This window comes from Engraulis encrasicolus, chromosome 3 (assembly GCF_034702125.1).
Source record: "Engraulis encrasicolus isolate BLACKSEA-1 chromosome 3, IST_EnEncr_1.0, whole genome shotgun sequence".
NCBI lineage: Eukaryota > Metazoa > Chordata > Actinopteri > Clupeiformes > Engraulidae > Engraulis > Engraulis encrasicolus.
In genome coordinates, this window is record NC_085859.1 from 5161523 (window position 1) to 5175635 (window position 14113).

The 14113-nt window shown below is 43.2% G+C and overlaps 1 protein-coding gene across 1 annotated transcript in view; it reads left to right on the forward strand.

Moving 5' to 3' along the window:
* The first annotated feature begins 1213 nt into the window (after nt 1–1213).
* The window catches only part of LOC134446471 (tripartite motif-containing protein 16-like), a 35383-nt gene continuing 22483 nt past the window's right edge, over nt 1214–14113 (forward strand). Inside the window, exons 1-4 of the mRNA XM_063195840.1 lie at nt 1214–1827; nt 2243–2338; nt 2634–2867; nt 2984–3155. Coding sequence (XP_063051910.1) covers nt 1240–1827; nt 2243–2338; nt 2634–2867; nt 2984–3155 — 1090 coding nt within the window. The 5' untranslated portion in view covers nt 1214–1239. The remainder of the gene's footprint in view (nt 1828–2242; nt 2339–2633; nt 2868–2983; nt 3156–14113) is intronic.

A 14113-nucleotide genomic window follows, 5' to 3' on the forward strand; every position in this document is an offset into this window, starting at 1 on the left:
AGCTGCGCGTGCCCCCCGCATCGCGCATGCTGCCCCTCCCTTTGCCTATCTCTCGAGGTGCAGGTGAATCTGAATTTGAAAACTTAATTTAGGAAGCTTCAATCAAAAATACGAATTGCAAAGCAAATCAGTTGAAACATGAAATCTTAGCCTATTTTTCCGAGGCATATCTACAGCTGGCTGTCGTTTTTTTTTTGCTACCTAAACGTGGCGCTGGCTGGCTGTCAGATGTATGATAACTAAAAGTTCTAAACTCAACATTGTATTAGAGAGGTTGATTGTGAGCATATTTTGTACCCTAATATGTAGACTGTGTGTAGGGCTCTAGCCGACACCCAGGCATCTTCAAAATCTTTCGTGTGTCTTATAGGCGCTCAAGCGCCTGTCGCGTGCCTTCTCTCTCCCCACCGGAGTTGTTGCGTAGCCTACCTACCTCACATCGCTCGTGCCCATTCTCGACGGGTCTGATGAATTTGTATGACTGACTTAAGTCTTTATTGTACAAAACTTCAATCAAAATTATGAATTATAAAGAAATCAAATGATATTGAAATATGAAATTATAATTGCCATATTATTTTACCTTCCCTTGGAAGGGCAATATCAGCCAATGTGGGCAAAAGGGCCGTTGCTCGGGCACCGTGGGCAACTATGGTCTGCACGTGCCTGTATTGCAACAGTAAGTGTTGAAAAAAAAGAAAATCTGAATTTTACATTTTAAACTAAGCACTAGTAGCCTATTGCAAGCCATGCACTCCAGTCCTTGATATGACTCAGGTGTGAAAAGGAATCTTGGGTTGACCCCATCCCCATATTAGGCCTACACCTTCCTAGTGGGACAGTACAAACGTTTTTACATGTACATAAACATGCAGGAATTGTCTGTAGGCCTATAATAAAATAGCTGTATATATCAGTATTTTAATTGTTTTATTTTTTTTTTTTTTTTGTAGTTTTTGTTTGATTGTCTTGGTCTGTCCTGATGTATTAATTCCATTTGTCTTGTGGGGACTTGGACAACAGTCTGGCGATTAAACAGAATGTAATTGAAAATAATTGAATTCTACAATGGAATGCGTGTTGCGCTGTGTAAACATGGTCACTAGATGGTAGCAGTACTCCATGAATACCCCCCTCCCATCCAGGAAGTCTGGAGCGCCACAGGTAAACACGGAAGTGCAGTTACACCTGTGTAGTGAAGCTGTGGTGGTCACCTACTCACGCCAAATACTCAAGGACATGGCTGAAGCGATGGCAAGTAACCAGGACATTTTCATGTGTCCCGTTTGTTTAGATCTTATGAAGCATCCTGTGACTCTCAACTGTGGACACAATTTCTGTTTGGATTGTATTGGGGCTTGTTGGGATAAGGAAGACGAGAAGGGAGTTTACAGCTGCCCCCAGTGCAGAGAGACTTTCACTCCAAGACCCGTGTTGAAGAAGAATCATGTTTTCTCTGAGCTCGTGGATCAAATGAGGAAGAGCAGAATTCAAACTGCAGCACCTGTTGAATGTGCTGCTGGACCTGGAGATGTGGCCTGTGACGTCTGCACCAGTAGAAAACTCAAAGCTGTCAAATCCTGTCTGGAGTGTTTGGTATCCTACTGTGACACTCATTTGAGAGTTCATGATGAAGCTATCCCAGGTAGAAATCACACCATGATCGATGCCACAGGCCAGCTACAGGAGAGGATCTGCCCCCGTCATAAGAAGGTTTTTGAGATATTCTGTCGCACCGACCAGAGTTGCATCTGTTATCTGTGTATGGTGGACGATCATAAAGGCCATGACACGATCACGGCTACAGCAGAGTGGAGTCATAAAAAGGTAAGAGGAGGAAATACCGAAAAGTTATTGCCTGTAATTTTATTTTTTCTATGCAGTGACTTTATGATTATGCAGCCTATCGCAATCATAATTTAACAAAATGCACCATGAGGAATAATTGTCTTTGCCCCATTGAAGGAGGCGACTTTGATTTTAACCGTCTGAAAGAGTGTAGGCCTATTAGATAAAAGGGTTCAATGTCTGACATTCTGTTAAACATTGACAGACTTCAGTGTAGCCTCCCGTCCCGCCTACCTGTTGTACAGGTTCTGCCAGTCTGTCTCGTGTTTAATGTCTAGCTGAGGTCATGCTGCATCAGCTGCTAGTGAGGAATTTGTGCCAAACAATTTCACCTCACTCTACAATGCACCCTATAGCACCCTAAAATGTGTTGTTTTGGTTCCTGATGTTCCAGGATGGTTTGGGTAACAGCCAGAGGAGATGCCAGCAGATAATCCAGTTGAAGGAGAAGGAGCTGCAGGAGCTGAGGAAGGCTGTGAAGACTCTCAAGGTGAGAACTGACCAGAGGAGAAGACAATCTGCACCAGTTTTCTGAGTATGTAGCAAGGTAGTTAAGTTATGATGAGCTCTGACACGAGCATGGCTCTAATGCTGTTTGCCATCTGGAACTAACGTTCACAGCCACATACTTACCTGGGCTGCTAAATTGCTTGCCAGGATTTAATCGCAATTTTATTAGTGACCTCCTTACATAATAGTAGTGATCTCTCTCTCTCTCTCTCTCTCTCTCTCTCTCTCTCTCTCTCTCTCTCTCTCTCTCTCTCTCTCTCTCTCTCTCCTATCAGTCTGGTGCACAGACAGCAGTGGAGGAGAGTGAGAGGATGTTTACTGAGATGATCCGCTCCATTGAGAGAAGGTGCTCTGAGGTGACAGAGCTGATCAGAGCTCAGGAGAAGGCTGAGGTGAGTCGAGCTGAAGGACTCCTGAAGCGACTGGAGAAGGAGATTGCTGAGCTGAAGAGGAGAGATGCTGAGATGAAGCAGCTTTCACTGACACAGGATGCCATCCATTTCCTGAAGGTAGACAACATTACTTTCTAGAGAGTTCAAAACATACAGCCCTGTCTATGTAATGCTGATCAAGGGCTCATGTCAGTAGGTCTACCTCACCCAAATGTGTGTGTTTCTCTGTGCAGAACATTGTGTCCATCACTGGGAGGCCTTACAGCACAATTTCAACCAGCGTGACCTTCAGCCAAAGCTTCTCCTTGGAGCCCCTGAAGAAATCTGTGTCTGCACTGAAGACGCAGCTGGAGGAGAAATTGGATTCAATCTTCAAGCAGGAAATAGTCAAGATATCTGCAGCAGGTTGGACAAACTTAGAAATTATAACATTTCCACCGTTGGCATTTCAGATTTGCTGTTTAAGGGGGGACAGGTCCGTGTAACGCTTTGCAGTGCTTTGATCGATTTTCCGAATTTACTTGAAAAAGATGAAAAATGGGTTCAAAATTTCAACTTTCAATTTTCCAGACAACTCAGAAAACAGAAAATTGACATTGTTTTTTCATTTCATTGTCATTTGTCGGTGGCCTTTGAAATAGAAAATATGTGAATTTGAAACCAAAGTAAAATGAGTCAATATTTCAATTTTCAATTTCTGCGTGGTGGTTGGACTGAACCATCCGCGCGGGGACCGGGGGATGTAGAAGCGGCAGATGTTTTGCGTAATGCCTACAAATGAATGGATTGCAAGTCAGCTTGAGAGTCTCAATGAGACGTAATCTGACAGATAACTGACTCAGCTGCAGGCCAACCTGCAACCCCCCCCCCGAGAATCATTGAGACGAAAGTGATTTCATGGACATGGGGAGCAAATTACCCGCATAGTTTGCACACCATGCCTGCTCTGATTAATGCGCACCACAGACCCATTGACTTCACGCTGACTAGACTACTCTTAATATGTTCCTGTCTACAATTGCATTGGCTATTAATGCATAAACGTTGCACATTGTTTATTTTACGCGTGGATATTTCCCAGCCAATGTGATCTCATTTCTCAGTTGGCACCACACTGCAAAATGGTCCGTGAGTGGAGTAGGCCTATTAAACGGCATCTGCATCTGCAAGACTTATAGGCCTATTAGCCTATTTGTAATATAGCCTAGTCTTGACATTTCACAAAAATAAGACTGCTTGAAATGTATAGGCCTACGGGTGTAGCCTAAAGGGTGATTAAAACAAAGCAAGCGACATGAATTCGCAGTGCGCGCGTCATTTCAGTTCAGTGGAAAGTTTGAAGCGCAACGTTATAACGGCAATGTAGCCCACGGTCTGCTGTCAAGTGCAGTAACTGTTTTTTCCTATAGCCCAGGCATGAAAATCCCTCACCTTTCGGCGAAATTCGCCGTTTTGAAATCAAAATGGGTCATTTCTGTGAATCGTGTAGATCCGAGGAGAAAAAAAAATGAGGCGGCGGGGGCTCAAGCGAGGAGAAAACTGTAGCGCCAACTTACTAAGTAGCGCTCTACCGCAGAAAACTTCATACAGTTTCAGGAAAGATTCTAGCCTAGAAATCTAGACGCCCCTAGCGACCGCAAATTGAATTTGCTCCCGGGGGCAGTCTAGCGGACCCCGGTCGTTTTGCGAGGCTGAAAGTTATCCGATGACAGGGCCAATCAAATCGCTAGGGGGGCCGGGCTACTTAGTAAACAGGAAACTTTCTAAGAAGAAGCATGGTGTCCGCTACATACAGCACGAAAGTGCACTTAATTTAAAAAGCCTGGATGATAATACATTTCGTGTCTGACATGGATTGATGTAATAATACACCATGAACTTATCGGACACAAATAGATCACAACACAATACCATTTGATCATTCGATGTTTTAAACTAGCTCGGTAAGCTAAGTTGAGCATTTTACAGAACCAGATAGTCACACGCTATTATCAGACCACTGTGTAGAATGTTATTGCTGCCCCAATTTCTAATAAGACACATGCCATTAAAAACGAGACATTTGGGAGCTTTGAAAGTCTTTGAGTAGCTTACTAAATAGATGGGAATGGCATAGTCTACCAAGCTAGTGGCTAGCTAACCTGTCGTCAATAACACAGAGCTATAGGTATCCAGTCTTAATATAACCATTTAACAAGCCCCAAATGGCTCAACATTTCGCTGGATGATCAAGAAGGGCCGTGTGGTTGAAAACGAGGCATTTTTGAACTATGTAAGTGAAAACACGATTTATTAGGACACTTGTTTGTGGCTGTGGTCATCACATGCATTCACTGCTACGACGGCTCGAATTTGCCGCTCCACCTACAAAGGGGCCCTCGCTGGCTAGCTAACCTGTCGCCAATAACACAGAGCTAGGTATCCAGCCTTGTATTATATGCCTGCCCCAAATTCTAATAAGATCCATGTCATTAAAAACGAGACATTTGGGAGCTTTGAAAGTCTGTGAGTCGCTTACTAAATAGATGGGAATGACACCTAGAGTCTACCGAGCTAGCGGCTAGCCAATCTGTCGTCAATTACACAGAGCTAATATCCAGCTGTGTATTAGTTATGGGTATACAGCTAGCTAGCTAACACCGAACATGCCATGTTGACAACAATCATAAATATAACCATTTAACAAGCCCCAAATCGCTCAACATTTCGCTGGGTGATCAAGAAGGGCCGTGTGGTTGAAAACGAGGCATTTTTGAACTATGTAAGTGAAAACACGATTTATTAGGAAACTTGTTTGTGGCTGTGGTGATCACACGCATTCACTGCTACGACGGCTTGGAGTTGCCGCTTCACAAGACAGCTGTGACGTTACACAGAAGTGTGTGGGGATTGGTTGTTTGCCATCCAATTGCGTGGCGTTGAGTGCTGAAGCAACCGTTTATCCCGCCCACACTGCTGCCCAGCTCACCTAGACCCTGGTACAGCTTTTTGCTGTACGGGTCTGGCTCGCTAGGCTAGAGAGATTCCACAACTGACAATGACGTTTGACCAATCCCAGCATTTGTTGCTGTCGACACAGCCAATAACCTGAACGAGCACAATCTAAGTCCCGCCCTTCATACTTGTCTTTGAAAGCCCAGTTTAAACAGGTGTCACTTTGGTCTGCGGGGCTGGCGTAGTTGTATCAAATATCTTTCTTTATAGTTCTAGAACATATCTGATTATAAGCAAATGTCCAAACAATCTGTCACAGATAGGCTAGTCCACATTTCCCAGAGAGGTAGCTATTTGAGATCATGATACTTGTTTATGAGACGCAAGCATTTCGATGAGAAGTGAGTGGATGTAGTTAGCCACAGTGGGTAAGCTGTTTTTGCTAATAATTTGAAACCGCATTTGCCAGGCCTATTTATTCTCAAAAGAGCTCCGTTAATGAAAGCTTGGGTAGGCCTACGGCACGTTTTCCTGACGGCTATTTTAACGGGTCTGTGCGCTACGAAATGGCGAAAGTATCTAGTAGGCACTACGGAGAAGAAGCGCATGTAGGCTACGCGAGGCATCCAACATCATGCTTCGAATCATATGCTGCGGCTTCTTATAGCACGCACGAGAGAGGGAGAGGGAGAAAGAGCGAAGCCTAACTTAGTCAATCGTTTGACACGGGACAAATTGTTATAGGAATCATGCCACGTTTTTTGTAATCCCTTGGTAGCCTACATCTAAATGACATTAAAAATCTACCGATTTATATTTAGTGGAACACGGTCAAACTGTTTTTTTCACGGTCAAAGTTGGAGCTTTCCTATTATTTTTTCATAGGGAAACAGATATACTAGGTGAATGGACTAAAATTTGAGTAGTGTGGATAAAATTTCAGTAGTTTATCCAAACTGTGACAAAGAATTTTTGTATTAGGCCTACAAGTTGTCTGAAATATGATGATTAACTGTTCAAACGAGATCACAACCAGGCAAGCGTTGAGGGGACATTGGATAGTGTTGAGAGGAGGGGGTGCTTAGTTGCCATTGGGGGACATTAGTCTATTTTATTTTTAAGGGGGGCATTGGCAGGGTTTTGATGAGGTCAATGGGGTGTTGGGAAGCTTATGATGAGGTCAAGGGGGATTTTTTTTTTTAAAGGCTGAGAACCAAAACCCATTCTTTCTTTCTATCTATCTATCTATCTATCTATCTATCTATCTATCTATCTATCTATCTATCTATCTATCTATCTATCTATCTATCTGCCCCCCTCATCAGACATGACAGCATGACAATCATGAAGTAATGAAGATGGTTGGCAGTTCTTTTTATGTTCACTGTCCCTGGATCGCTACAATACGCTGCAATTTTCTCCCATGGGAGAGCATGCCCCCAGACCCCCCTAGTATGACTCTTATACAACACTATCCCCCAAAAACGCAACTGCACACCACACATGCGCGCGCACCACTGCAGCACATGCGCCGCCCCGTGCCACGCCGCACCTTTCTCACCTTTTTGACCCCTGACCCGTTTTCATGCCTGATAGCCTAATCTGATTGTCTGAATTCTTAGGGGAGTTGGCCCATATGCAAACGGAGTTGCCGACCATTGATCGCAGTAGCCTGCCAAACTGTCAGCCCTCTGAGTTCGGAGTTGGGTTCTGAGTTCGTCTCTGGCGTGTTGGCAGGGGAGGTTAAAGCGGGTTGTTGAAAAGTTTGCAGGTTGGCTACAGCTGAGCCAGTCATTCTGTCCGAGTTGTAGACCTACGTCTCCAAGCTGACTTGCCATCCATTTCATTTGTAGGCTAGGCAAACACATCTGGCGCTACTTGAGCCAATAGCCTACCTACATCCCCCGGTCCCCGCGCGAATGGTTCAGTCCAACCACCACGCAGAAATTGAAAATTGAAATATTGACTCATTTTACTTTGGTTTCAAATTCACATATTTTGTCTTTCAAAAGCCACCGACAAATGACAATGACATGAAAAAACAACGTCAATTTTCTGTTTTCTGGGTTGTCTGGAAAATTGAAAATTGACGTTTTGAACACGGTCCGAACCCATTTTTCATCTTTTTCAAGTAAATTCGGAAATGGATCAAAGCACTGCAAAGCGTTACACGGACCGGGACATGACCATTTGATATGTTGTTGTTTTTCTTGTTGCAGTGACTAATATTCAGACCATCGAGAGTATACAGTGTGAGTCTCCATCTAATAAATACACACACACACACACACACACACACACACACACACACACACACACACACACACTGGCCCCAACAGGCATCATAACATTAAGTAAGATCATGACACAACAATTTGTCTCCAGAAAGCCCTGTGACGGTTAGGTGTAGGGATGGTTTTGGTCTGGGCACAATTTCGCAAACAAATTCGCCATTCCCCTTGCTTGTTTCACTGTTTTTGGCAAAAGTAGAGCAGCAAAAACTTTGCTTTACTGACAGGTCAGGGTTAGGCATGGTTTTGGTCCGGTCACAGCGGAGCATTTCTGCGTAAGCAACAGAAACTAGCCGAGGCAACAGAAATTCGCCTCATCACGTAACAAAAGTGCTTTTCCACTGCGTTGAGGACCACGACTTAACTTGCAAAGGCACCGGACCTCAATGTGGAATGCACTGGTGTGAGATACTGTACATACAGTACGTCTTTACATGATGCCAGTCTGGCGTGAGATACATACGTGTTTACATGATGCCAGTCTGGCGTGAGATACATACGCCTTTACATGATGCCAGTCTGGCGTGAGATACATACGCCTTTACATGATGCCAGTCTGGCGTGAGATACATACGCCTTTACATGATGCCAGTCTGGCGTGAGATACATACGTCTTTACATGATGCCAGTCTGGCGTGACATATTCACCTTTACATGATACATGGCCCTGTATGCTTACTGCAGGATACTGTACATGTCATGCATGAATGCGTTTCCATGCACATTTTATTACTATAGCCTATTTTTTTTTAAAAAATTGGCACTTGCTGAAAATAATATTTTGGACGTGTGTGTTCCACACTACACTACGCTACGCTACATAGTTATACGTGCATTATCTCTTTACAGCTGTAAAGTGTTACAAACACCAAATTTACATCTTTGTATTACAAAAACATACAGCATGATTCCAATCATAAGATTGAACAGAATAATTACTGCATTGCAATATGTTCAGTAACAGATATGAAACCATATTGATAGTCCCATACCCATGTGTCAATATTTGTACCCAGTGAAGCCAAGACATTTATTTCTGAAGTCATGTCTACGTTCTACATCCATATATCTGCATCCATACTGTACGTACCCATTGAAGTAGACCTCCCAGGCCATTGGATGTTGAGATGCTTGTGAGTGAATGTATGTTTCTGGGTGTTAATTTAACTGCCTGGAGTGTTGAACTAACATTGCACAGTTTAATGTGCAGCTGCTGCAGTGTAATGTAGAGCCCAGACCTCCTTAGCCATTGGATGTGAGATGCATGTGGGTTAATGTGTGTCTGTGTTGATCTGCAGATACTGATCCTGAACTCCCTGTCAGAAGAGCAGACGGCAAGCAGGGCCTACATCGAGACAGTAAGTCATTACTGAGGACCTCTAACAGCCTCCACAGCCTTTAATTCAAATGTGCTGCCAATGTCATGATGTCAACACAGCCTCAACCCTGGTTTGACCTAGATTATGCAAAGCAGCATGGGATTTCCTAGGCTACCCCTGACCCTGTCCTAAACACACTTCATTGTAATGATTAAAATTAGTGTAATTTTCAAAGTGTGAAAAGGATGTAGCCCCTTAATGCATGACATACCTCCAGTGGCACGTGTAATAGTCATTGAAAGTTAACCCATTGAGGTCTAAGTGCCCTTGAGAGGGCAATTTGACATGTCTCCAAAAACAAATCTGTAACTCTGTGAGTTTTTGTCATTGAAACACATAAGTTACACCATTAGAAACCTCAGACCTTCCAGATTTCAAATATATATATTAAATAAATTATATAGCTGGCCCAATTTAAAGAAAGTGAAAAGAAATCTTCGCATATTCTGTACTCTCTGCCTGTAGCAGCCACACCTATAGCTATTCACATGTAAAGTACCGGTGCTTGAGTGGCTATTCAGAGGTGACAAAACGCCCCTTTCAGGTAGGGTAAACACAGAAGACGTAGAGTGACAGGGGGGTTGGGGCTATCAGAGCACATGGGGATTGACAGGGGGGTGTGGGCCATTAGAGGTTTTTCACACCTATCTCATTAGTATTCAAATGAGACAGGCAGTGGCAGTGACATAGTCATTCTTTTTTGCATTTTGTATGAAAACAACAAAACATTTCTAAATGCACTTTTCACTTTTATGCTGCCAACACATTTGTTTACAAGATTCAAACTTCAAAAGTCTTGGCTAGATATATTTATTGTGTGTTTTCTTGAACTTTTTGAAGACGTCTGAAACCTGTTTTTTTGTACAGTTGTGTTTATACTCAATTTAAATAAAACATGTTTGTATGACATCCAATTTTTTTTCAGATTATTTCTTGTCAGGCTTTTCACAATACAACCATATATTCCACTTTTGCATAGATGCTTACTGTTAGCTGAAAATACTTGAAAATGTCAGGGTGGTGCAAGCAGCCTAAAAGCCTCTGAAAGGCCTTAGACCTCAGAGGGTTAACTACCATAGTAGCCTACTACAATACTATGACATGACACAGGGCCTTTAGTGATGCACTACGGTGGGACTACGACTGCCATTCTGGTAACAGCAAGTTTATAAAGAATTGAAAGACATCATTTTGTTTTGTCGCCACCTGTCTCCAAGCTGATTGGCACTGTCCACAGGGTCTGGACCACGATGGACAAACACAGACGGCTCTCTTGGTCTCTCAGTGTGTTTGTGTATTCATCTTTAATGACTGCATTCAATTAGACATTTGTCATCCACTGTATCATTGCATTAAACAACATTATATAGCACTACAACACTTTGCTGACACTTTTATCTAAAGCAACTTACAGTTATTTACAGGGTCTTGGTTACAGTCCCTGCAGCAATGTGGGGTTAGGCTAACCCGACTGGCATGGCCGTAGCCAGGAGTTTGAAATAAGGGAGGTGCTAAAGGTGCACTGTGTAGGATCCCCTTTTTCCTGTATGAAAAGTGCTATTTTCCAAGGTCATAATGAATAGGCCTACTTAGAATTTGATGGTGGTGCAAAGTATTCATGAAAAAGGTAACGTTTGTGAATGGGCGACATCAATTCTGGAAATAAACCATTACAAATATTACACAGTGCACCTCTTAAAGGAATATGCCATTTTTGTAATTTATTTTGAAAATGCATGCCCATTCACAACTTTGATATCTCAATGAATATTTACTAGAAGAAACTAACATCTACTGATCTGACAAAGTAGAGAAAAATGGAAGCATGGAAAATATAGATTTTCCGACATTTTTTTCAACAGGTATACTCAGAAATAGATAGTGATTATAAATAGAAACGAAAACACTTGTGAATGGGCAGCATAAATTCTGGATATAAACTAAAACAAACTACCTTAAGTAATATTGATCAATTGGCATAAATATTCTGTCAGTATGTGACATGGCCTATATGCAGCAGGATGGTCGAAGAAATTGATCGTCTATGAGCAGGTAGCCCCTTAATGCGCGCCGTACCTCCAGTGGCACGCTGTAATATACATTGAAATTTAACTACCATACTACAATACAATGACACAACACAGGCCCTTTAGTAATGCACCACGACTTGGTCATTACCATACTGGTAACAATGAATTTATAAAGCCGCGCCTTAAGGGGTTAATTTTGCAACTAATGTTTCTTGACGTTAATTGCTGTGTCAGGGACACACACATGTCATACACATATCGTTGGAAAGGGCAGAAAGAGACCTTTCCAATGGTACGAAACACTCAACCATACACAAAAGCTATGTAAATACAAACGTTAATTGAAACATGTATGCAAAAATTGAGAGATTTAAAGATGTCCTCTCGTCATTTCATTAATATTGCTGTGTTCCCCATTGCTATTGAATGTGTTACGCGTTAGTCCTGTTTTAAAAAACTTTCTGGATACTTTGTTTCAAGACGTTTTTGCAAGTTAGCAATGTAGCTTGTGGAGAAACGAGAGGGTCTTCCGGGCTTGTCGTCTAAAACGGTCTCTGATTAGCTCCCTCCTCCTGCTCTGCGGAGAGATCATCTAAGTAAGAGTCACCACTTCCCGGGTGGTACTGCACTATTGGGGCGCCAACAGAGGCGTGCAGGCTCCATTTGGGGCTGTGCTCTTTTGACAGCGACCCCTAGGCGAGCTGCAGGCATGGTCCGACCAGAGTGGGACGGCTGTATACAGTATATGACGTCCCTTACCTCATATGTGGCTAATCTACGGCCATGGGGGTTAGGCGCCTTTCTTTAAGGCCATGGATGAGGGTGGGATTCGAACCTGCAACCCTCTGATCCTAAGTAGACCTCCCTAACCAAAATGGCATGGCTGCCACAGACCTGTATCTGTGTGTCTATGTGTAAGGTGTATTTTAGTTGAGATGTCACCAGGTTGCAAGAGACCTGTACCTGGGTGCAGGGCTCTAAATTAACTTTTTCCACCACCAGCCAATTTGGCTAGTAGACATTTTTTCTTACTAGCCAAATGGAAGGTCAACTAGCCATTTTTTTCTCACCAAAATAAACCATGCGTTAATTATGTTGCTTTTAATTATTTTATTAAACTAGGCTATGTCCTCAACACAGATAAACAATATAAATATTATACTCAATATAAAATTCAGTCTATTCTATAATTATTTAGTAATTATATTTTTATTACCTGCATTTCATTATTTTTCATTCCATTTCCATATACTGCACAGACAGCCAAACACTAGCCTATTACCTCACACACCATCACCCAAACCTCATACAGTATAGGCCTACAACTCACACAAACACAGCATGCCTTCAACACTAATGTCACACACATACCAGACTTTCAACATACACTAGCCAAACACACACACAACCAAACACTGCAAAACCACATATCCCCTACACACACAATGGGCCAAATACCATGGACAATGCACAGAAGACAGGTGAAGGGGAGAAGAGATGAAGGGAGGAGAAGGAGACGGAGAGGAGAAGGACAGGAGACACCCGCGCGCGCGCACACACACACACACACACACACACACACACACACACACACACACACACACACAGTGCGTGAATGATATCTGCATTGTGTGTTTATGCTGCTGCTGCGTGACACCTTCAAGTTCCTCCAGGATGCGCTTGGAATGACAATTACCGTTACGCTATGTCAACTAGATATCCAATAACACCACGGACACCACGCTTAGGCTACTTTGTTACTTTCGTCGCTAGTTTTTGTTATCTTTTTTTTCACTTACTCGTATCCATGTCAAACTCGTACAGGGCGTTTGCGATGGCGTGGGCGTTATTAGGAAACGACAACTCCATCGTTTGTAGTTGCGAGGACCTCGCAAATATCAGACGGCTTCTGACGGCAACGACACTGTTTTGACAGACAGCTGTCCTGTCCCTTCACTCACTCACGCCGTTTTCGCTCCACCAATACTCTATTTCACCGTCACAACAGTTACGCTGCTATTACTTGCATTCATCGACACATAACCGTGCTTTAACCACTGCCACATTATTTTTCATCTGACAAACCTACAAAACCAAAGTAATCGGCGCTAGTCCGCTCATTGAACATATTTTATTAACACTAGTTCCAGCGCGTGGGTATCAAACACGCAGCCAATGGATGTGAGGCTGCCTTATTGTGATTAACGGTCAGCCAATGGGTGTGGGCTACATCATGACGGTAGGACTAATGTTCATGGGTAATGTAGGCGACGTTTTAACGTTCATCAGACGGCAGCTACAGATCTGTGCGGGCAGCTGTTTAACGTTCAGTCGGGCGCGCGCTACCGGCCAATTTGGCTAGTGGATGATTTTTTCTACCAGCCAAAATGATTTTTCACCCGCATTTGGCGTGTTGGCGTGCGTTAATTTAGAGCCCTGCCTGGGTGTAAGATGTGTGTTTTAGTTGGGATGTTACTATAGGGCTGTAACAATGCTGCCCTGATGCCTTGACCTGTCTGTTTCACAGGAGATGCTGCCCTGATGTCTTTACCTGTCTGTTTCACAGGAGATGCTGCCCTGATGCCTTGACCTGTCTGTTTCACAGGAGATGCTGCCCTGATGTCTTTACCTGTCTGTTTCACAGGAGATGCTGCCCTGATGTCTTTACCTGTCTGTTTCACAGGAGATGCTGCCCTGTAAGATGTCTAAATATGGAGACTCATAGTGTC